A 24,460-nucleotide genomic window follows, 5' to 3' on the forward strand; every position below is an offset into this window, starting at 1 on the left:
AGAATAAAGGTTTTCATTACATCATATATATGTGTGTGTATTTTGTATAATAATTATGTATTATTAATACAAACACATGTAGATTTTTTAAAAGAAAAATCATTTTTGAAAATATTTTAAGAAACAAATATGCGTAAATAATATTAAGTATTATAATTATATATAAATATTAACACATGCAAATATTTCTTAAATATACATGCATGTGTGTGCATTTATTTATACATATTTATTATTATACACGATACACATATATGATGTAAACAAAAACTTTTATTCTGCAAACGATTAGTTGCGATTAGTTGTTTTGCAGCCCTAGTTTGAAACTGTGCACTCTGCCATACAAGTATACTAGTTGTGTGATGCTGTATCTCTAAAATTGTATTTAGATTAGCATATGTTTGAGTATGCGGTGTGAAGATGCATCATGATAGGTTTGAAAATGCAATGATGCAAGAATAAAGCATAATTTTTTCCATTGATAAAAATGAAGGCCTGTTTATTTATTTTTTATGATCGCTGGAGTATAAGTGGTGTTTTATGTAGAATAAAAAAAAAATTATGGCCACGTGCTCCTGTCTGTGGGTTCAAACCCAGTGAACACACATGCACCATGTACACTGTAAAAAATATAAGTTGGACTAAAACTTAAAAAATGTGTTTAATTGGTAACACCTAAAAAAAATTGACTAATTAAAAGCTTACATTTTTTAGGTGTTATCAATTAAAGTAATTTTCAAAAGTTTTTCACTTATTGTCAGACAATTTAAGTTGATAAAACGTATGTTTTGGTAAGTGTTACCAATTGACGTAATGTTTTAAGTACAGTGTATATCCAAATTTCTCTTTTTACAGTGTATACCTTGTAAGTCACTTTGGATAAAAGCATCTGACAAATGCATAAATGTAAATGTGATTGTTCAGTAAAAAGTACACATTTTTTAGTCTAAAGTCTTTATAAGTAGACAAAAATGTAAAGTTAATTTGGTCTTAAACAAATATGAAAGTACGTAATTTAAATTTTTTGAGGCGCCAGTAAATAAAAGTCAAAATCACAAAGAATGCCTGATCATTTTTTAATTAAAATGCATTAAAAAACTACATCATTAACACACAATGAAGGAACAGAAGAGATATTTTCAGAGTCAAAATTACATATGGTGCGAATAGGACAATTTGTTCTGTACAGGAGTGTGTTGTGCTTTATCAATCTTTCAGCATATCAATGCATTGTAGCTCCTTTACAAAGATTCATTTATCACTGGGAACATTTGTTCTCCAATCGACAGTTAAGTGCAACACACAATAAAGATCAATATTTGATACAGTGGATAAATAGATACGCTACATTTGGTCCTGTTCATTTGGGCCAGCAAATATATTCGTTTAGCCCTTCATAGCGAATATAGGATAAACATCGATTTCGTTTAATTGCGTTGGTCTTTCAATCCATTAACACAAACTTTTTAAAGATTGTCATCAACTTTTATGAAAATAAGCCAGTTGCTATAGAAAGATAGATCTGTACCTTGCCACAGAGTAATTTTATGTACCCCTTAGTTTTTGTTACCCAGAAGTCATTGCAGCAGAGAAACGCCTCTTGCCTGTAATAGGTACCACCATCTTTCCCGTAGTCACTGGCTTTAGGCAATAATCATACGAGAGGGGCAATATACCCCCATAAAGACATCAAAGCGGCTATGAATCAAACTGAACACGGTCGCTTTTGCTCAGATAGCAGGCCTTAAGGTTGACCAATGATTGTGTAAAGAGATACCTCTCCCACATCATTTATCTTTCTATCTGTTTCCTTCACTCTTTTTGGGTTCTTTGCCCTTAGGTAACAGCAACAGGTGTGAGCTTGGGAAAAACCTATCGGTTATGTGCTGAAATATTCACTTACACCTGTTACGTGAATGTGTGTGTGTGTGTGTGTGTGTGTGTCATGGCCACTTTACTGCCCTTGTATGAGTGAGTGCATGGTTTTGTTATTCAAATAATCAAGGCTGATCTCCTTTCAAACGTGCCCAATTATTGTCTCCGATTTCAGTCATCCCAAGAACAAGGCAGGAAAAATAGACAGATAATGTAGGTGCTTAGAGCAACATATTTTTCACACTTGAGAGACGACGAATGACAACAGGTGATTGTCTGAATCTTTGGCTAGCACGGGTTGAGTTCACCTGAGGGTTTATATGATCTGGAACTCTATCCGGTACAGTATGAATGTTATACGGTGTGTGAATATCTCCATTATGTGGTTTACAAGAACATACATCCTATTAAATAAATGTTTTAGTGCATTAAGCTGCATTGGAAAACATAGACATTACATTAAAATTTGTTTTTGTATAATTTAGAAAGAATATATTACAGTAGCACAAATTCCAATTTTATATTAAAACAAAGATTAACAAAGAAATCGATAGAGATAGTAAAAAACAAATGCGAAATGTTCGTGACCCGGAAACAGGAACGTTATACACGTTGGCTCAAATAAATTAAAAAATACACAAACCGTAAAAAGTGAGTTCAAACAAACCACAGTAAGTCTGAAGAAACTGCAAGTCATTAAAAGCAATCAACACTGAGATAAAAATAATTACTCTAAAACTATTAAAATAAAATTAAAACAACAGACAAGTCCCCACAAGTTCAAAAGGCAAATTAATTGTTCATGATTTTGGCGCAAAGCAAAAAAAAAAAAAAAACGCCGGTCTGTCTCTGGATTCTAAAAAAGAGTTTTGTTTCAAACATTCAACAAAACAACAACTTACTGCTAGGGTGAATCTCACAAAAACTCGAAAAATAATCTATACATGGGAAAAGACAGTGAAGCCTGTTTTAAAGACCATAAAGAGTTTTAGCATTGCTTTATTGACTTCTCAAATTCTCAATAATCAGTTTAGACATTTTAGGGTTTTTTTTGTAACTGTAATACAGTATTGTTTTACTGCAGTACAGTATTGTAATAAGTTATAAATTCATCAGCATAAATAAGTATAATAATAGTAAAACAATGTATAAAATTTAAATAGGCTTCATTTTCTTATATAATTCTTATTTCTCTTGTTGGTTTTGAGGATAAGATTTCATAAGATTCACCCTAATATTCTTTCAATGACAAACATATTTTAGTTCATTGACCTACACATTTTACTATTTAAAGACTATTTCAGCCGTTTGGAAAGTACCTGACACCTTGGATGAAAGCTTTGTTTATCATCTGTGAATTTGTGCCGTATTTACACGTTTAAAGTTCCACACTCTGTCCTTTAATGCCGACACCACCAAAGTCCTGTGGCTTTTGTGAGTTTTTCCTATGTGCATGATAAATGGTCTTTGGAGCAAAGCACTTTGGGAATGACAGCTTTCAGGCAGATTTGAAGGCTGGATAAATTGGCTTGTTTCAGATGAAACACACACTGGGACAGACACATCCCCTTCATATTGGCTACACAAGCACCTACAGCTGTTTTCTTTGGTTTTATCAGTAACAAAAAACATAGCTGATATATTACTATGGGTTGTTTTTACTTTTAACATTTTTTTATGAAATTCTTTCTATATACACCTTGTTTCCCTGTGGTACTTGGTTCCTCCTTCCATTTCATTGGATCGATGGAGGTCCGTTTCTGTCCGGTCCACAGCAAATGTAGATCACAGGTCAGCTGTCCGTTTAATAGTCTTTGGCCATTCAATGTCTTTGGTTTAGAAGCGATAGACATGGCATATTAAAACAAACCCCCCCAAAACAATCAAACATGCAAGACTTGTAACCTTTGATCTGTTTCTATAATTTTTCCAGTTTTTTTACTCTCTCAGTAAGGCCTCCAGACCGACTCGTCTATGCGTGTCGACCCGCTCATCGCCGTGGGTGAATTGCTATGACTGCCGTCGGCGTCCACCCCGTCGCTTTGGTTACCAAGGCTGGCGTTGATCAGGCTGTTGTTCCCTCCTGCGGTTCCCCCGGCTCCGCCTGCCGCGGTGCACGACGTCAGCATGCGTGTGGGTGACCTTTCGCCCCCAGATCCTGTGCTGCCGGTGGGAACCATGGAGAACTGGTAAGAGCCGGATCCAGTGCCGTAGTACAGGTGATACGGTGAGGAGTTGGTCTGGAAGTGGGAATTCTGGTTCTGGTTGCCTGGATACGGAGGCGGCAAGTAGGTGTGGTAGCGGCTAGAGGTGGGCATGCTAGCCACGCTGAGACCTCCGATTCCAGTGCTGGATGGGTTGGCAGAGTAGGTGAAGGGACCCGGATAATGCATGTGTGAATCAGAGAAACGGGGAGCTGTTAATGGGGACAGCGATGGAAACGATGGTCTCTGTTGGAACAGATCTGTACCTAAACGAGATGGAGAGAGAACACATTGTGTCACTTTTACATCCACAATACAAAAACAACAGCAGAAAACAAGTTCTTTACATAATGACGTAGGTGTTTAATATTTAGAAAGGTATTTCCGCGTCACACAATGTTGCCAATGCTGCAAAATATTTGAGTCCCTGTGCAAAAGTTGACACAAAGCCAGGGCTTGGGTGCTAAGTTGGTTGCTAGGGTGTTTTCGGGCATGGCTAAAGGGTTGTTGGCTTGTAATAGGTGGTTTCTAGTAGCTTGCTAGTTGGTTTTGGTTGGATAACAAAATGTAATTCAATGTCATAAGGTTTTTTTCATCCAGCATAAAAAGCCTGCTTGCTTTGAAAAGTGAAGCACACCTGTCACACACAAATTTACAGCTATCATTCATATCTGTTACACAAACAGTTTGTGATGAGTTATGTGCTGTGTTTCTGAACTTGAAATATTGAAGCTTGTCTTAGCAAACACCGTTTATTAGCCTAGAGCAAAGACTTGTGACACAAAGCAAAGTACAAGTTAATGAGTTTAACAGGTGTATCGCAACTTTCGTGCACAGTATAAGTGAGTGTCCGTGTATATTCTATATATTTGACATAAAACTTTACTATTATTATTCATTTTAAAAATTAAGATCCAGTTTCTCCCGACGCAGATTAAGCCCTGATGACGAATTGTAATTGGAATCAACATAAGTGTTAAACAATAATCTGTAAACCCCACAAAAACACTGCTGTGCATCGCCACCTAGTGTAATATGCGAGCACCACATGGTCACAGACAGTAATAAATATGATTCTGTAGCTTAGGTACAGTGTAAAAACATAGTAAGTATGCATAATCTCAGTTTGCCAACAGTATGAGGAAGAGAATGAGGAACGCTGGCAGCCTCTGATGTCTAGAGTTTTATTTGAATAACTTGAGTTTCATATCCCGTGCGTCAGCATCATGATGCAGTTTTATGCACGAAACGAGAACAGGTGTAAGGAGACATCTGTCCACCTGCGCACGCTCACACAAACCAGTCCCTGGTCGGTTTTTGGCCAGTTTACTCTGTTCTCTGGCTTTATGTTTTTGCTTACTGCCCACATATGAGCAGTGGCTGCTGGGATAGTGGAGCAGGCTTTGGCATGCCAGCGCCTGAGGGTGGAGAATGCCGGCTGTGCGTGCCACTAACTTGTTGAAATGTCTTCCCCACGTTTGTCTGGGGCACTGGGTCCGTTTGCAAACAGGAACAGAGAAAGGAAAACATACAGTCCTATTTGAATTTATTCAGTTTTATTTATTCATCTGTCTGTCTTTCTTTCTTTCTTTCTTTCTTTCTCTGTTTTGTGTCCTTGTCTCATTCTCTCTTTTTCTCACTGTCTCTCTCGTGCTATTTCTCTTTCCCCTTTTGGAAAAATGTTAAGCTGAATTTGAGATCTGCTTCTGCTTGATAAATCAGATATATGTGAAGTGTAAACTGTTAAAGCAGTTTTTCGTGACCTAATTTTTCAAACTTTATTCTGTATGTAAGGTTGCTTTAGAGCATAAATTGTAAAGCTCAATGCCAAATATATTTTCTTTAACATAATTTGCTTTTTAAGAACTACAGAGAACGGCCGGTTTGGACTACAGCCCTCTACTTCCCGGATATATTAAGTCAGTATAATAGTTTTTGACTAACCTCCGCCCACAGGAATATGCCAGTCGCCAGCTAATCTAAGCTGCTGTCGAATCACAACACACATAAACTAGCTATACAATCAGAACTCGTTACGTATTTATTAAAGAGGGAGTTCACAGGACAAGGAAGACATCAGCCCGTTTTTAGGACAGGAAAAACAGCTGTATAGGGATAAGTAAATTGTTTGAAAAATAGTGCATTTTCCCTCCACAAAACATGAACACATGTTATATTGCGCATTGTAAACACAATCAAAGCTTCGAAAACACAGGAAAACGTCTCGGTTACGTATGTAACCCTCGTTCCCTGAAGGAGGGAACGGAGACGTCACGTCGTGACCGACGAATTGGGAACTCGCTTAGAGAGACCAATCTGCTTCGAATACTACTAAAACGCCAATGAACTTGGCATTGAGATATTTGCATAATGCTGGCGCCGCCCCGCCAGGTGCGTATATAAGCAGCAGGTGCAAATGAGGAAATTAGCTTCTTTTTCGCTGAGAAAGCCGGAAAGTGTGACCGGCCGTAACAGCAGGTGGCAGCACCTGTGGCGACGGGACGTGACGTCTCCGTTCCCTCCTTCAGGGAACGAGGGTTACATACGTAACCGAGACGTTCCCTTTCAGTCGGTCACTACGACGTCACGTCGTGACCGACGAATTGGGAATCCCTACCAAAACGCCACTAGGGGCTGACCTCTTCCAGTGTCTGCGTAAAGCCCTCCGGTTCCACTTAAGGATAAGGAGAATTAGGTTTTAAGGCAGAAGGCCGGGCACTAGATGTTCCTTTAACCCCACAGTAGTGCCAGCGACTGGGAAGCGCCCTATCTGAGCGGTATAGGGACGCTGCGGAAGCCACCGCCCCGTTAAGGGCTATTGGTGGGCGAAAGTCAACCGTAGTTGAGGTATAAATGACAGCCGTGGCTGTGTAAGCAAAGCAGTGCTCTGCTAAGGGAAACGTGGGCTAGTAGGATTAACCCCACGGAAAAATACTCACAATGGAACCCGGTGGGACACAATGTGGAGCCCGAGCCAACACGTAGGTTCGCGAGGATGCAGCTAGTGAAGGCTGACAGCCAATGCTCCGCAACAAAGGCTGCCAAGGCAGCGGAGGAAGAACAATTCAAACCATTACGCATTTTTGTTCTGAAGGCCTTCCATACTGACACAATTTATGAATCATCAGTTGGAGGCTGCAAGCCGACCTGTGAGACTGTTCTCCGTGCTCCCCCTGGTGAGGAAAGAACACGAGAGGATACAGGCTCAATACGAACACTGTAAAATCTAATGAACGTATTAGGTGTCGCCCAACCAGCAGCTCTACAGATGTCTGTTAGCGAGGAACCACGAGCTAGAGCCCAAGATGAGGCAACGCTCCGTGTGGAGTGCGCTCTCAAATTAAAGGGGCAAGGAATACCCTGAAGATTATAAGCCAGGGCGATAGTATCAACTATCCAATGAGACATCCTCTGCTTAGTGACAGCTTTCCCTTTCTGCTGGCCACCATAACAAACAAAGAGCTGGTCTGAGGTCCTGAGGCTTTGCGTGCGATCCACGTAGAGGCGCAGTGCGCGTACGGGGCACAACAAAGCCATGGTTGGGTCTGCGTCCTCCGGGGGCAGCGCTTGCAAGCTCACCACCTGGTCTCTGAAAGGAGTGGTGGGAACTTTGGGCACGTAGCCTGGTCTGGGCCTCAATGTTACACTCGAGGCAGCAGGACCAAACTGAAGGCACGAGTCGTCAACAGAGAATGCATGTAAATCCCCTACTCTCTTCACTGAGGCCAATGCTAGCAGGGTCAGAGCTTTCATTGATAAAAGCTTCAGACTCGCAGACTGCAAAGGCTCGAACGGGGGGGCCTGAAGGGCTTTCAGCACCATGGACAGGTCCCAGGGAGGAATAGAAGGAGGGCGCGAGGGGTTTAGCCTGCGAGCGCCTCTTAGAAATCTAACAACCAAATCATGCTGGCCAACTGTTCTGCCGTTAATAAGTGAGTGATGAGCAGAAATAGCGGCGATATCAACTTTAATGGTGGAGGGTGACAGCCTACCGTCTAACCTATGTTGAAGATATAAAAGCACGGTGTTAATAGGGCATTCTCTGGGGTCCTCGCGTTGCGAAGAGCACCAGGTGACGAAAAGGTTCCATTTAAACGCGTAAGCCCGTCTCGTAGACGGAGCTCGTGCCGCGTTGATTGTGTTAGATACCGTTTGTGGTAAATCACCTAAACCTTGCGCGCGCTCAACGACCATACATGGAGATCCCACAGGTCGGGGCGCGGGTGCCATAATGTGCCCCCTCCTTGAGAAAGAAGGTCCTTCCTCAGGGGAATCCGCCAGGGAGGGGCTGTCGCGAGGAGCATTAGCTCTGGAAACCAATTCTTGCTCGTCCAATATGGGGCGATCAGTAAAAGGCTCTCCTCGTCCTGCCTGACCTTGCACAGAGTCTGTGCGATTAAGCTCACTGGGGGGAATGCGTATTTGCGCATCCCCCGAGGCCAGCTGTGTGCCAATGCGTCCACGCCGAGGCTGCCCTCGGTTAGTGAATAAAACAGGCGACAGTGGGTATCGTCCGGCGACGCAAACAGATCTATCTGCGCACGACCGAACTTCTTCCAAATTAGCTGGACCGTCTGGGGGTGGAGTCGCCATTCGCCGGGGCGCGCAGCTCGAGAAAGCGCGTCCGCTGCTGTATTGAGCGAGCCCGGAATGTGAATGGCACGAAGGGACCTCAGATGCTTCTGACTCCAAAGGAGGAGATGACGAGCGAGATGCGACAGGTGACGGGAGCGCAAACCGCCTTGACGGTTGATATACGCAACGGTCGCAGTGTTGTCGGTGCGTACTAGTACATCCTTCCCTCGCAGCTCCGTAGCGAAGCGTACGAGTCCCAGATATACTGCCCACAACTCTCGGCAATTGATATGCCAGTGCAACTGGGGTGCTGTCCACACCCCTGAAGCTGTAAGCCCGTCGTACGTGGCACCCCAGCCCGTGTCGGACGCATCTGTGTGTACAACAGCATGCTGAGCGATCTGTCTCATGGACACACCGGACCTGAGAAACGCGGGGTCCGACCACGGGGGGAATGTTAGGCGACACGCAGGTGTAATGGTTACACGATGGATGCCGGCGCGCCACGCTCTCCTCGGGACTCGATCGTGAAGCCAACGCTGAAGCGGTCTCATATGGAGCAGTCCGAGCGGTGTCACGGCCGCTGCTGCAGCCATATGCCCCAGGAGCTTCTGAAATTGTTTCAGCGGGACCGCATTCTTCCCTCGGAATGAACCGAGGCAAGTCAGAATTGACTGGACGCGCTCTTCTGTCAAACGCGCCGATAAATCGATCGAGTCCAGTTCCATCCCGAGAAAAGAGATCCTCTGCGTGGGGCAGAGTTTGCTCTTTTCCCAGTTGACCCGAAGACCCAAACGGGCGAGATGCCGAAGCGTTAAATCTCTGTGCTCGCACATCGTCCGTCGAGAATGCGCTATTATAAGCCAATCGTCGAGGTAAGCCAATATGCGAACGCCGCTCTCTCTGAGGGGTTTTAACGCCGCCTCCACTACTTTCGTGAACACACGGGGAGAGAGGGATAGCCCGAACGGTAAAACTTTGTACTGGTATGCCCGTCCCTCGAACGCAAACCGGAGAAACGGTCTGTGACGAGGGATTATGGACACATGAAAGTACGCGTCTTTCAGGTCTATTGCCGCAAACCAATCTTGGGGGCGAATTGAATTGAATATTTGCTTCGGTGTTATCATTCTGAAGGACCTCTTCTGCAGAGATTTGTTCAGAACGCGCAAATCCAAGATCGGTCGCAACCCACCGCCTTTTTTGGGTACTATAAAATACGGGCTGTAGAAGCCCGATCTCATCTCGGTTGGAGGGACCGGCTCGATCGCGTCCTTCGCCAACAGGACTTCGACCTCTGCACGCAGTACGTGTGCATCGGACGCTTTCACCGTGGTGAAACGAATGCCCGAGAATTTGGGTGTGTGCCGGATGAATTGAATTTCGTAACCGAGGCGAACAGTGCGTAAAACCCAACGAGACGGGCTGGGAAGCTGAAGCCACGCCCCCAGGGACCGTACGAGGGGAATTAACGGCACTGTCGGGGTACCCGCGGTGGGGCGGCTGAGCGGGACAGGTGGTACTGCCGGTACGTCTGCTGGGACAGCATAAGTATCTACAGTATGTGTGTGTGTGACACTGACCTGAGCCCGCTGAGGGTGACGGTCGTCTGGTCTCCTCAGCGGAGAGCACAGACTCCGAGGAGGGTGCTGGTGGTCCCGTCTCCTCAGCGGAGAGCTGGAACTCCTCAGAACACCCGCTGGCGATAGAGGAGAGGGAGGAAGAGCATATGAATGCCCGCTCACATCTCTCTCGATCCTCTGAAGACCTGGAGAAGGAATAGGAATGCACTCTTTTTGTGGTTTTGTGGGTGCCGGCTGAGAAGCCGGCGGAACAGAAACAAAAGGAAACCAAAGATTCTCCACCCGGCCCTCTACCGGTGGAGGGAGCGATGCCATCACCGTCTCCCGTAGAGTGATCCCATCCCAATCCAGGTCGCCCGTCTCAGGGCCGCTTCGTCTTCCGTTTACCACGGGAAGCGGGTGGGGCGGGCGGGGCGGGCTGTCGACGGCTGTTCCCCCTCCGTGGCCTGGAAGATGTTCTAGTGGGGGGGGCGGAGGCAGCCGCCGCAGGGCGCCCTCGGCGAGGAGCAGACGGGCCCGCCGGCGCTGGAGGGCGAGATGCAGGTCGCTTGCGCCGGGGCATGATCTGTGCGATCGCCTCTGTCTGCTTCTGGGCGGCGGAGAACTGCTGGGCAAAAGACTCCACCGACTCACCGAAGAGGCCAGCCTGTGACACTGGAGCGTCCAAAAACTTGTTCTTGTCCGCTTCCGACATGTCAGCCAGACATAGCCATAAGTGGCGTTCCTGGACCACCATCGTGGACATGGCACGACCAATCGCCTGCGCTGTCACCTTCGTAGCGCGAAGAGCCAGGTCAGTGGCAGCCCGGAGCTCCGAAAGGACAGGCGAGTCGTGTCCTCCCTCGTGCAGATCCCTCAAGGCTTTGGCTTGGTGAACCTGCAGCAACGCCATTGCGTGCAGGGCTGAGGCCGCCTCTCCACATGCCTGGTGGGCAGCGCCCGTTAAACCGGAGGACTGTCTGCAGGCACGAGAGGGGAGGGTTGGGCGGTCCTTCCAAGAGGGAGCGTGGGCCGGACACAGTTGCATCGCGACCGCACGCTCCACGGGAGGGATCCCCGTGTAACCCTTAGCGGCTCCGCTGGTGAGGGAGGTGAGGGGGGAGGGCTGAAACGGCCGTAATCTCATGGAAAACGGCGACTTCCAGGTTCTAGTCAGCTCCTCGTGCACCTCGGGGAAGAAAGGCACCGGTGGAGAGGGTTGTGAAACCCGGGCAGCTCCAAAGAACCAATCATCCAGGCGGGACGGTTCGGGCTGAGGGGGGGGAACCCACTCTAACCCTACGGTCTCCGCCGCTCGAGCGAGCACGGCCACCATCTCTGGATCGAACTCCGGCGTCCCAACCCGACCAGAGGGAGGAAGGGCGTCGGGGTCCACGTCAGGGGGAGGAGGCCCACCCTCGGATGCTGCGGCGTCGGTGGACCCGGAGGGCGGCACGATGGATTCTAGAGACATCGTAGAACACGACGCTGAAGTCTCCATCGGCACATCAACCGGCTGTGGATGAGGAGGCTGAGAGCCTGAGGACGAATCCCCCGCTCGGCTCAGCACAGTGATGCGCAGGTCGTCTTTTGAGAGCTTCACAGCCGCACCGTGGCGGCGTTCAGCACTCGCATGACGAGGGTTGCGTTTTTCCCGGAGGAAAGACAACCGTCTGCGCAAATCCACAAGGGACATGTTCTCGCAGTGAGAACACTTACCCCCAGCGAACGCTGCCTCTGCGTGCTCGATGCCCAAACACGAAAGACAACGCTCGTGACCGTCCTTCGGACCCATGTATTTGCCGCACCCAAGATCGCACGGACGAAAAGCCATCCTGAAAAGGACGCTGATGTCCGGATATACGAGAGAGTGGCTGCCTTTAACAAGGCACAAAGCTCTCTCGTATCACTCTTTTAGGGAAATTCACTCAGATGCTTAGTTGATGAGCGCACAGGAAGGCAACGCACACACAAAACTCAAAACAAAATAAAGATGTAGAGTCGTGGAATTAAGCGAAGCGTCCGCTGTGGTACTGCTAGTCCAACCAACTTCAGCAATCGAATCCCACCAGAGTAGAGTAGCTTCTCAGTAGCAGATACTGCCGGCTTTCGAAGCGATAAAAAGCTAATTTCCTCATTTGCACCTGCTGCTTATATACGCACCTGGCGGGGCGGCGCCAGCATTATGCAAATATCTCAATGCCAAGTTCATTGGCGTTTTAGTAGTATTCGAAGCAGATTGGTCTCTCTAAGCGAGTTCCCAATTCGTCGGTCACGACGTGACGTCGTAGTGACCGACTGAAAGGGAACAGGACCTTAAACACACATACACTCACTGGCTCCCTCTAGGGTCTAATGAAAAAGTAACAATGTCTCTTAAAATTTACTGTGTTTGCTATGTTTATGTGTCTAACTACCTCACACATGATTCACATTAGTCTCTCTACAAACTCTGTCAAAACAAAGACAAAAGAGCAAGGAAGTGGAGGGAGAGATAGATAGAGAGAGAGAGAGAGAGAGATCCCTTGTGTACACATAAGGGTCTTTGTCAAATAAATATTTGTTGTTAATTTTATTTTTTGTTGAAATTTATATGCTTTTACAGTCTGTGCACTGTAAAAAATGCAGCTTTTTTGTCAAATCAAAATAATTGGTTAAGTTAAAGTAACATAAATATTAGGGCTGTCAAAAGATTAATCGCAATTAATTGCATACAGAATAAAAGTTAGTTTTTGCATAATATATGTGTGTACAATGTAATTATTTTGTATATATAAATACTAGTGATGCACCGATGTATCGGCCGCCGATATTAATCGGCCGATTTTTGATGAATTTGAAACCATCGGCATATCGGCAATAGCACGAGAAAGGCCGATACCGATTGTTTATTAATTAACTGCATAAAGAAATTCATTATATGTAAAAAATGGTTAATGTTGTTAATAAAATAAATGCTGAATAGCTAAAACCACCTTTGAAGGTTGTCATGCTGTCTTATTATATTTGTTTAAGCTTAATTTTTTGTTTTAGCTTAATTAATTAAAATAATTTGATGCAGAAATAAACTAGCTAATAGACCAATATAGTATTGTATACAAATGTTTAATATCGGTATCGGCATCGGTATCGGCCAGAAGTTGTCTGTTTAAATCGGTATCGGCCCAAAAAATACTATCGGTGCATCCCTAATAAATACACACACATGCATGTATGCATAAAAAAACATTTAAATGTATATGGGTATTCATTTAGATCTTGATATATTTTATTATATATAAATAATAAAATATATATATACAAAAATATTTTTTTCAATTTATACATGTATGTGTGTATTGGTATATACATAATAATTACACATAACACACACACACACACACATATATTATGCAAAAAGAAACTTTTATTTTGTATGCAATTAATCGCTATTAATCTTTTGACAGCTCTAATACAGATATAAGGTAAACAATTTCAACTTGAATTTAAAAATTGTCACATTTTTTTAAAACTTAAACGTAACTGATTTGCGAAACCAAAAATTGACTTGCTTTTTTCTTATAAAACGTCTTTTTTCGGAGAATTAACATAATTTACATGTATGCATTTATCACAGGCTTTTATCCAAATCAACTCACAATACATTCAGCCTATACATTTTCATCAGTAGGCTATGTTTCCTGGGATTAAACCCATAATCTCTTGCACTGCTAACACAATACGTGCTGAGCTAAATGAGCTCTCTTCCATATTTTCTGTATTAGTTTCTTTAACCCTATAATTTGCTGACATTTTTATTTTCCAAGCATTAAAAATAATCATGGCTATAACCAAATTAGGTATATTGGAGTAACAGTTTAATATAATCTGGTTATTGTGGAAGAATTTGAAACTCGTTGTCTATAGACCTATAGATAAATTACAGATGACAATAAAATGATGTTTTGGTCTGTCGTATTGTAGTCTCGCCACAGCGAGCAGTTCAGTTTGGCAAGATCCACTAGCCTACAGTCAAGCGTGTAACCCAGTTCACTACAGAGGTTTGCCTCATTTGACTACTTGTAGAAAGTGATTTTGTTTGTTAACAGACGAGCAAGCAGTAGCTAGTAAGCTGGAATTGTGCATGTTTGTGTCTGGGATCAGGGCCCTAGTAAGGATGCAAATCTTTGCCCTCACCTGTAAAATGGCAAAGCAAAGATAGATGGATTACACCTGGACCAGGGAAATGATGTGGCCAAGAGAGAAAGAGCGAGAGCGAGAAAGAAGCATAAGAAAAATATAAAATAAAAACTCTATATAATCAAATCAAAAATCAAAAAAGTATATACTATGGAAATTAAAAATAACATTCATGTAATGAATGTTTAATTGAATGGCTGATTTGCTTTTTTGCTCCAGGTTAGATTTTCTACGGTGTGGTTTTACGCATGACTGGCGATATGAACCCACAAGAACCAACCAAACAATAACTACAGATAAACGCCATTAACTGCACTACTGCACATCCAGTGACCCCAAAACTATTAGGACACCTAAACCACACTTAACATGTATGAATTTTGTTGCATTAAATAACACACAAATCACACCAAGATGCATTGAAGCATCAGATCTAGAAAGCATTCAATGATTTTTTTAAATAAACATTACCTCAAAGGAGAGTTGTATAAATCATTAGATGTGCAGAGACAGGACGTTGATGAATGCTTACTAAAGGTTATGTTGTTCAGACGGGTGGGAGAACCTGAGACGCACGCAAACATGTAAACTTTGTGTGTTTACGTTAGAGCTGTAGTCCATAAGACAACACAGCACGTCGCATGCAAACCAACTCATTTCTGTGATCTTAGACATACACTGTCACCATCAGGACGGCTCGGATTACCATTCACAAACATCTGTTACTGTACACGAAGTTGATAAAAAAATCAGGTTATTCATTTGGCACCAGAATAGACTATTGGACTGTTTGTGTGAGGAATTTTGACCTTACTGACTCTAAAATCAATTTGTTGAAGCAATTGCATTGTTATTGATCTAAAAACGACAATGAACTGAATCAATACACTGTAAGTCTCTTGATCTTTCTGAAGCGTTTATTATGAAATAATACTGTTGGATATAATTACCGCCACAGGGCTTTTTGATCGCTTTAGCTCAGGGTGGTGAGTCAACATTGCGCTCACACGCATGTCTGCAGCGGGGAACACATGGCTGTCTGATCCCGATCCCAAAGGAGAGAAAATCACAAATGAGATCTCTTTAATACCTATGGTTTTGTTTTGCCTAGACGGTGATGAGATTACATAGAGAGCGAATGGAGACGTTTCTTCTAAAGGAGATTTTTTTAGTTAACGCTCAGTTATCACACATTTTCTCTACCCCCTGTTTTCATGTAGCTCAGGGGGTTTTCACAGTTTTTGTCAGTCAAATCCCCTTGACTTAAATTATGTACATGAATTAAGCCTACTACCTGAGTTTTCAAATTTAATAGCTCAATTGCAACATTTATTTATTTTTCATTCGTCTTAAAGTTTTTTCTGTAGCATTTTACATTGTTATTGTTATTTTTACCTGTTATTGGACATTTATCTGGTAATTTTCTTTTAAAGGTACATAAAAAACATATCTGTCCATTATGCATGATTTCTCAGTTTTTAGATGTAGTGTAATCATAACATGACATGCATTGAACAAACAAAAATATATATTTTTAGTAGTACATTAGTTTGTTTTAAGTGTTTTATTTATATGTTTTTATATAAAAAAAGTATGATTCTACTATAATTAATAACTTTTTCATAAACTCACTCCCCCCTGCAATTCCCTGGTGAGCCACAAGGGGCGTGCAAACCCCACACTGTAAAAAAATATGCAGCATTTTTGTCAAATGAACATATACAGTATTTTTGTTACTTTAACTTAAAAAATGAAGTAAAACAATTTCAACTTGATTTTATAAGTTATGTCAACTTTTCACCTGCCAAAACTTAAAATAGTATGTTGTTTTAACTTCATGCAGCATTTTTTTTTACAGTGCAGTTTGGGAAACCCTGCTGTATCTAAATTGGTAGAGAATTGTGTTAGCAACGCAAAGGTTATGGTTTTCATCCCAGGAACACACATACTAATAAAATGTCTATATTTTAAGTTGCATTGGATGAACGTGTCTGCCAAATACGCAAATGTAAATGCAGCAGTGTTTCTGGTTGCAAATGTTGTTTGCTTACTATATGAGTCAAGACACACTGCGATGTGATTCACTCCCATTAATAACCAAACTGAACCGGATTAAGCACTCTTAACAGAAGAGGTGTGACGTGCATTTATCTGCAGTGCGTATGTGGTTTTAACACATCAATAGAGAAGTATTGATAAGGATGTCATCTGCTGTTTTGAAATATGTCTATTAGAGGTGATAAATCTGATAAAGTGCAATTAACTTGAATGTCCCACAGGCCGTGTGACAGAAGCCGTGTGTGTGTGGGGTGGAAGGTAAAATGACTGAGCTGGTTTGGATGTTTGGGGTTTGCGGGAACAGGAAGGGCAGGAATTCTACTTTGCCGTGGGGAAGGAAAACCGTGCCAGCTCAGGGTATGCTGTTGTGTGTCCATGGCAGCGTGAGTTTATGCGAATGTTTTTGAGCGAGTGTGTTTGTGTGTTGCTGAGAAGCTTGCCAAAACAGGTGCGTGTTTATGTGTGTTTGACACCCAGATAATATTTATTGATATTTATAGGTACAGGTGTGTGTGTAAGCAACAGCAGATATTTTCTTAGTTTCATTAGTTTTAGCTGTTTGGGGTGAAAGAAATGACTGGATCCTAAATCTCTTTAACTACAATTTCTGCTAACATTTTGTTTTTAGGCTTAGGAAAGTGAAGTATGGGATAAAGAAAGGATCTCAGTTAGACTTAAAACTGGGCTATGAGTAAAAACGCTCCATTCTGACTGGATCATGAATATTGTGATTCATCCATTATGATTGCAACACGCATACACATCTGCATATTATAAAAGTCATCTGAGGACAGCCATTTGTGTGGTTTCTGTGGATCTACGTGTCAGATTGATTTATTTTCTCTTTCTCTCAAGTGCCGACGACACAAAACAGCACCAACAAACAATTATGCCAAATAAAATTTATCATTGTCAAACGTTTGATCTCAATAACAGAAAACCAACATACAAGGATTCCTGAAACAGATGTATCGATCTTTTCAAAGGAATACTTCACACAAAAATGAAAACTGCCACCAATTATTTGCCATTGTGTCAATCAAAAACTGCTTGACTTTTTTTCTTCCAAGGAACACATTAGCATATATTTAGCATTCCAGATCTTGACACAACACTTGTATGTTTCCTGAAGACTTGGAATATACTTTTAAAAGTTTTTAACCAAGTCGATCCAAATGTAGTTTTACAGTTTTTAGATTTTTTGTAATTAAACTGCAATGGCATTAATATAGAAGAGAACAAAAATAAAACTTGTAATAGGGTAGTTTTAAGGTACTTAAAAAATTTCAGCCCAATTGATGGATAAAAGACGGCCGTAGGGGTCACTTAAAAATGACAAATTTGGTTGAACTAATCCTTTAGGCTGGCATGTGAGATCTCTTACCTGACCAGCGTATGTCATCTTCAACTTTGCAGGTTTTCAGTCCAGGAGCATCGATCTGATCTGGCCACAATCCTGCACCAAAAACATATACTGTATATAAATATACATATTTATACCATGGGCCTGTTGAATGCTTTATTCTGATTGGCTGAGAAATGGCAATTCCACCTTGGGTGTGCATTATTTTCAAATAATTCAACGGCTCGTCGTCATTTATTCCTTACGTAATCACTAATTATTTAGGAGTCCAATCTGAGATGGCTAAGGGCAAATAACTTAAAAAGTTATTTTAAAATAAAATAGCCTGTATGATGATTTAAAAAATTTTATATTGTGTAGGCCCACAAGTGAAGTGGATTGTCATGAAATCAGAATGTACAGATTTGAATTTTATACGTAATATATTGTACTGTTATAAATGATTTATCTGTGCACTAAATTATAAAAAAAATAATCACGTGCCTCCATAATCTTAAATTGAAAAACGTTAATCTCCTCCCTTCCTCGAAACAACCTATTTTACTTCCTGCTACGAGGAACGGCGTGAGGGTGGGGCTATCGAAGACTTATTTCTGCCCAATAAAGATTGCAGCTATTAACAACGACCCAACTTCCAATGATCCAATCAGTTTTTGATAGACGAAATCAATTCTCTCCAACATTTTTCATATTTTAGAAACCATTTCACTCGGATAGGATATGCATCACAAAAGGGAAAAGAAGACAAATGCTACTTTCGTTTTATGGCAACTTTAAAAAGATAACGTTAGATTTGTTACATGTTTTTTTTAATAAAATTAATAAAAAAATAAGGAATACTTGTATTGCACCATTTTATAATAATTAAACTATTTTAAGACACCATACACATTCATTTTGAATCAGATGTTTTGAATTGTTTTTTTATGTGATTAATGTAAGTTGTAATTACTGCTACTGAAACATAAATTAAAAACCCTGCTGATTAATGTTGCTATATTTTCTTTGTTGTGAATATTCTATATATCACCCAGCCCTATGTGTGCATATGTGTATCTATGCATTTAGTTGAATGAGTCTGCACATGCTCAGTGTGAGAGGCAGATCTGTTGGTGTTTTCATCAAAGTTGCAGAGGAAAAACAAACACGCATGAGTTGAAATCTTACCCCGGTATCAAGTTACGCACACACAGATATGAGAGATCATAACTACACCTGTCGCGCTTTGTGTGTGTGTAGTGGCACGTGCGTGTGTGCGCGTTTTTGCGCAGATATCTTTGAAATCTTGCTGACAGTGACAAAATATTTGTGTTTTGCAAGCAATGCTGGTTGTCTGTGGGATATGTGTGATGCTTGTATGTGTGTGTATACGTGATTGTGAATGCACACATTGTTAGCATCTGCACACAACTGTCTTGCTCGAAAACGCAAAGACACACTAGTTGCGAATAAGATACTTTGTGTGTGTGTGTGTTTGTGTGTGTGTGTCACACTTCACTGAACTGCCAATTTGACATGCAAATAATTCCTGTTTGCTATCAGACTGAAATGAGATAGTTGTTACAAGCTAATCGTTTCAACACAGACACACATGTATGAGACATGTACGTATTCAACTAGAAATTTACATGTTCGGAGAAAGATATCAGCGGAGCTCGAGCATGCAAAACTCGTCGCCAAGTTGCCGGGGTGTCACTAAGTAGTTGCTAGGGTACTACAGATGCACCGATATAAATTCTTCCACTGACACCAATAGCCAATTATTCAAAGGGATATCTGCTGATACTCATCATTTGGTGGTTATATTAAAGGAACACGCCCAGATTTTGGGAATTTAGCTTATTCACAGTATCCCCCAGAGTTAGATAAGTCCATACATATCTTTCTCATCTCCATGCGTGCTGTAACTCTGTCTGACGCAGCCCCCGCTAGCTTAGCTTAGCACAAAGACTGGAAGTGTATGGCTCCAGCTAGCAAACTGCTCCCAATAAGTGACAAAATAACGCGAACATTTTCCTATTTATATGTTGTGATTTGTATAGTCACACCGTGTACAAATAACAAGGTGATATGAGACACAGTGATCTTTTAACACTATACATACTGGAAACTATATTCTCAGAAGACGAAGCACCGCTACATGGGCGGAGTGATTTGCACAACTCTTTGTTATTTGTACACGGTGTGACTATTATTGTACCGATTATTGAACATTATATCGGTGCATCTCTAGTGTTTACTAACACAAGTTAAAAAATCTCACCTACAGCAGCCTATTTTAGTCTCTAAACATGTCTGACAGAAATTTGTCAGATTTCTGGAACAAGCGAGACCACTCTCAACATTAGTTAAACAGTAAAGTTGAATAACTTGGACCTCGAAGTTTGTCGAAAAAAAAGAGATGCTTGCCTTAGCAAATAGCATTAAAAACATGCTGTTTCCAGTCTGTCTCTCTGGTTTTCTCTGCACAATGATAAATTCTTCAGTATAAATGCTCTTATTGAAGCCCCAGCTGGTGCTTCTGCTGAAGAAAATAAACATCTCACTCAAATATTTTGATTGGCCGATATACAACGTCAGTAACAGTTAGACAGAGTTCTGCTGCTATTAAACCAGCGTGTCACAAAAACAGTGTTTGTGTGTGACGGTGAGCAGCACAATATGTGGGTAACTGTGAAAGTTTTTACTTGTTGGTGTATATTCTGTGTAAAATATTCCAGTCCCAACCAATTGTCACGCTGAATGCAGATCTGCTATGCGACGTGACCCAGCCGAAGTCATTAATCGATATTAATCGGCCGATTTTTGATGAATTTGAAACCATCAGCATATCGGCAATATCAGGAGAAAGGCCGATACCGATTGTTTATTAATTAGCTGCATAAAGAAATCCATTATATGTAAAAAAAAATTGTTAATGTTGTTAATAAAATAAATGCTGAATAGCTAAAACCACCTTTGAAGGTTGTCATGCTGTCTTATTATATTTGTTTTAGCTTAATTTGTGCCTCTCTTATTATGTTGGTCAGTTGAATGTTAATTAGATCCAATCCATGTTCAGTAAAAATAATTTGATGCAGAAATAAACTAGCTAATAGACCAACTGTATAGTATTTTATACAAGCGGTTAATATCGGTATCGGCATCGGTATCGGCCAGAAGTTGTCTGTTTAAATCGGTATCGGCTACAAAAAATCCTATCGGTGCATACCTAGTTTTAATGTACAGTGGATTGTAGTTTAAGGGTGGCCAGGGTTACCCAAAAACAGAAGTCAACGGTTACAGATTAAATACTATATGTGGTTGTGTGTCCATGGCAGGAAAAGTTTGGTGCAAAAACAACATTTTATTATGTAATTTTATTATGTTCTTTTTATATTACATTTCCATTTTATGATGTTATTTAATATTATATATAATAATTCGGCATAAGACATTCCAATTTGCAACAAAAGGTACAACTATCCGTAAAATATAGATGTCTTTCAAATTAACCATTGAGATTTCTAATGCCGATTTTAGGTCAGCAGCTAGTAAATAAAATGTATTTGTTGCTGGTAACATACATTATTTTATTAAAGTGCCCCTCAGATGGATTATCTAAAATTACCTTTATTGCAGTGTGTAATGTAGCTGTCCATCAATGATAACGATCTGCAAAGTCGTTCGTCTGAAAGTGCACGATAAATAAAGTTATTGTCTTCCAAAAAAGGAATCGACTCCGAATCGCCTTAACGAGTCGTCAGTAATGAACGAGTCAAATGAGCGCATGGTGACATAAAACGATTGACGCGCCATGCAAATAAGTGGTAAAAACCCTGCCCTGTGCCGCAGTTACACATCTTAACACATATCTGTTTTGTTTTTGGAACAAAACACTTTTTGTTGTTTTAACACATCTTGTGTTGTCCCTTTTATTTATCTGAACACAAAATCAACACGAAATGACACATAATGTGTTAAAATAACACATAATGTGTTAAATAGTTTAACACAAAACAATGTGTTCAAATTAACACATCCTTTCTTATAGTGTAGTATTTCGGAGCATAAGGTTTGATTGTAGTTTAACTACTTAAAGTTATGAGTAACGTATATCTTAATAAAATACAAGTTTTAACATTTGACCGGAAACAAAACTATAAGACGGAAGGTGAAAGAATATTGTACGAGAGAAAGGTTGAGTCTATTGCGAAAAAGTTTTGGGTTAAGAGAGAGAAGCTGTTTATAGCAGAGTGAAAATGCAGGAAACCCTCCTCAGAACCATCAAAAATAAACACAACCACCATGAGGTCCGGCCTTCCTCTCAGATCCTTCACCACACATCCTTAAACACACAAACACACGTGTAGTCTCAGTCTGACCGCCCACACTTCACTGGCTGTCTGATGCATGGCACACACAAAAATAGGAAAAAAACTCTTTAAACGTCTCAACCTGATCAGATCGGCTTACTTTAAGCAGTTTCGGGGAGTCACACGTTTATATTTCTCGGTTTGTAAACAAGGTTTTGCAAGTTTCTAGGCTACACGAGCACTTCTTAGGAAAACCTCGTACTAGTTTTGCCAACGTTTTAAAATCACTAAAACCTGTTGGAGCACATTTAGGCTGTGGCATTTATATGCGTGATACATAGGTTTGAATGAAAACATTCGTCACAATGAAGACATTCTCGACATGCCCTCTTATTCTGTAAAATGTCTATTTTAGAAATGTGAAACAATGTGCAGTGGTTCTTCTCAAACATTTCGCGTGAGGCCCCCCTTTTGTAGGGTGCATCCCTTCGCGAATTCATGACATAAAACAATCTCAAACAAGTATACAAAACATATTTAATTATACAACGTAGTGCTTTTGATTAGTAGCTTATTTTTTAGATTTAATTACATAAAATGTATAATATATGAATGTATTTTATAAAATGTCATGAATCTGGGGCTCCCTGGCACCATCTTGCGTCCCCTTGGGGGCCACGCCCCACCGTTTGAGAACGTTTGCTATAATGCAACGAAAAACAATAATATCTAAATGGTTAAGTATTGCAACAAAAAGTTAGTATTTGCCGTTATGTAGACTATGTGGAATTAAAAATGAGCTGTTTTACCGTAATGAGCATTACAGTAATAATCAAATAATCGTAAAAATAGTTTAATCTGAAATTAAGAAATAAAAAATTATTTTGGAAAAAGATTGAATAATGACGAAAAAGCACTCAACATGAGCCCATAACAGATGTGAACTCCTTCAGCATTGTTTAAAAATCATCTTTTGGTGAGACCTCAACAAGCTGCTTGATAAAATGCCAAAAGTACGGTTTTGCAAATTCTTGGCAAAGAGTGACTACTTAAAATATAACATAGTTTGATTTATTTTGGATGCTTTTAGTCACAACGAATTCCCATAGTTTTGATGAGTTAACTTTTACTATAAAACATAAGTGTTGCATAACTTTTATACAATTTATTTGAGTGCAGATTTTGTTAACATTACTCTCTCTCGTACACACACCGACATGCACAGTTTGTTGAACATAAAGAGACAAGTATCACTGTCCATTAAACTGTGTGTTGATATGCATGATTGCACGAGTGCACACCACACACAGATCTTTATCTCTTTATGTCTATACTTTGATTCTCTCGAATGAATTTACTCGGCACTTTCGTTTGTTCATTTCTCGCAGGCCATCTGAAGCGTGTCGTTACATGTTTGCTGATGCTTAAGTCGAATTCGCCACCCTGATCCAGCGGCTCAACAATTGCTGTGTGTGTTCTAGTCAGTGTGGGTTTTTGTGGACGGCACGGTGTGTTTTGACAAATCTGTTTAAGCATAAATCAAGTCTGTGTTTGGCCTGCGAGTTTTGTAATTTAATATTTGTTTACAGTCAGCAACAATCCGCGAACCTCTAGACTCCCGAATGATGCAATCCGCATGCATGCTCTGCATCACTCAGTTGGTATGATAGACCATATAATCATACTGCGATTAGTGTGATAAATCAGTGATTTAACATGTCTATCTTACACATGTCTGTCTGCAAACCACACACAACACATAGCTGTCTGACAGAAAGTATGTGTGTGCATAAAGATTTATATCAAGATGTTGGGTCTACCTAAGAGAAAGAGAGAGTCGGTGCCCTGGGGTGATTGATAATGTTAAAATTAGTGAAGATTTGATTCATTACACACACACATACTATTAGTAAAGATAATAAAATGTATAATCATTTACAGTAACCTACCTCTAAACCTAATTGACCTAAACTGGTTCACTTTATTTAAATTATAGCAAAGCATGACTCAGTTGATTTATGTGAGTTTAAATTGGTGATTACCACTTCAAAGGTCTTTACAGGTTGGTTTTTAACATTGTTTTTAAGGACATTTTAATGTTACACAATTATATTTCAAATGTATGTTCCTTTAGCTCAGTGGTAGAGCATTGCATTAGTAGCGCAAAGAAATGAATTGAACATATATACTCATAAAATGTATACCTTGCAATGCGCTGTAAGTTGCTTTGGATAAAAGCGTCGGCCAAATGCATAAATGTAATGTATATGGATTACAATAATGCTATGAGTCGTGAATAGTGTTGTCACATCTCTGTGTTGTTGTTATTGAAACAACACATTTAGTGTT

General features: G+C 41.0%; 1 protein-coding gene across 4 annotated transcripts in view; it reads right to left on the bottom strand.

Annotated features, from left to right (window-relative positions):
- Nucleotides 1-1,062: 1,062 nt before the first annotated feature.
- The window catches only part of runx3 (RUNX family transcription factor 3), a 71,133-nt gene continuing 47,735 nt past the window's right edge, over nucleotides 1,063-24,460 (bottom strand). For 2 of the 4 annotated variants that reach the window (XM_065296132.2, XM_065296133.1), the window contains 3 exons: nucleotides 21,427-21,486; nucleotides 17,838-17,909; nucleotides 1,063-4,345 (listed from right to left, as the gene is read on the bottom strand). In XM_065296132.2, coding sequence (XP_065152204.1) covers nucleotides 3,822-4,345; nucleotides 17,838-17,909; nucleotides 21,427-21,486 — 656 coding nt within the window. In that variant the 3' untranslated portion in view covers nucleotides 1,063-3,821. The remainder of the gene's footprint in view (nucleotides 4,346-17,837; nucleotides 17,910-21,426; nucleotides 21,487-24,460) is intronic. The other 2 variants (XM_065296135.2, XM_065296134.2) reach the window with 1 other exon arrangement.

The sequence above is a fragment of the Paramisgurnus dabryanus genome, chromosome 20 (genome assembly GCF_030506205.2).
Source record: "Paramisgurnus dabryanus chromosome 20, PD_genome_1.1, whole genome shotgun sequence".
Taxonomy (NCBI): Eukaryota; Metazoa; Chordata; class Actinopteri; order Cypriniformes; family Cobitidae; genus Paramisgurnus; species Paramisgurnus dabryanus.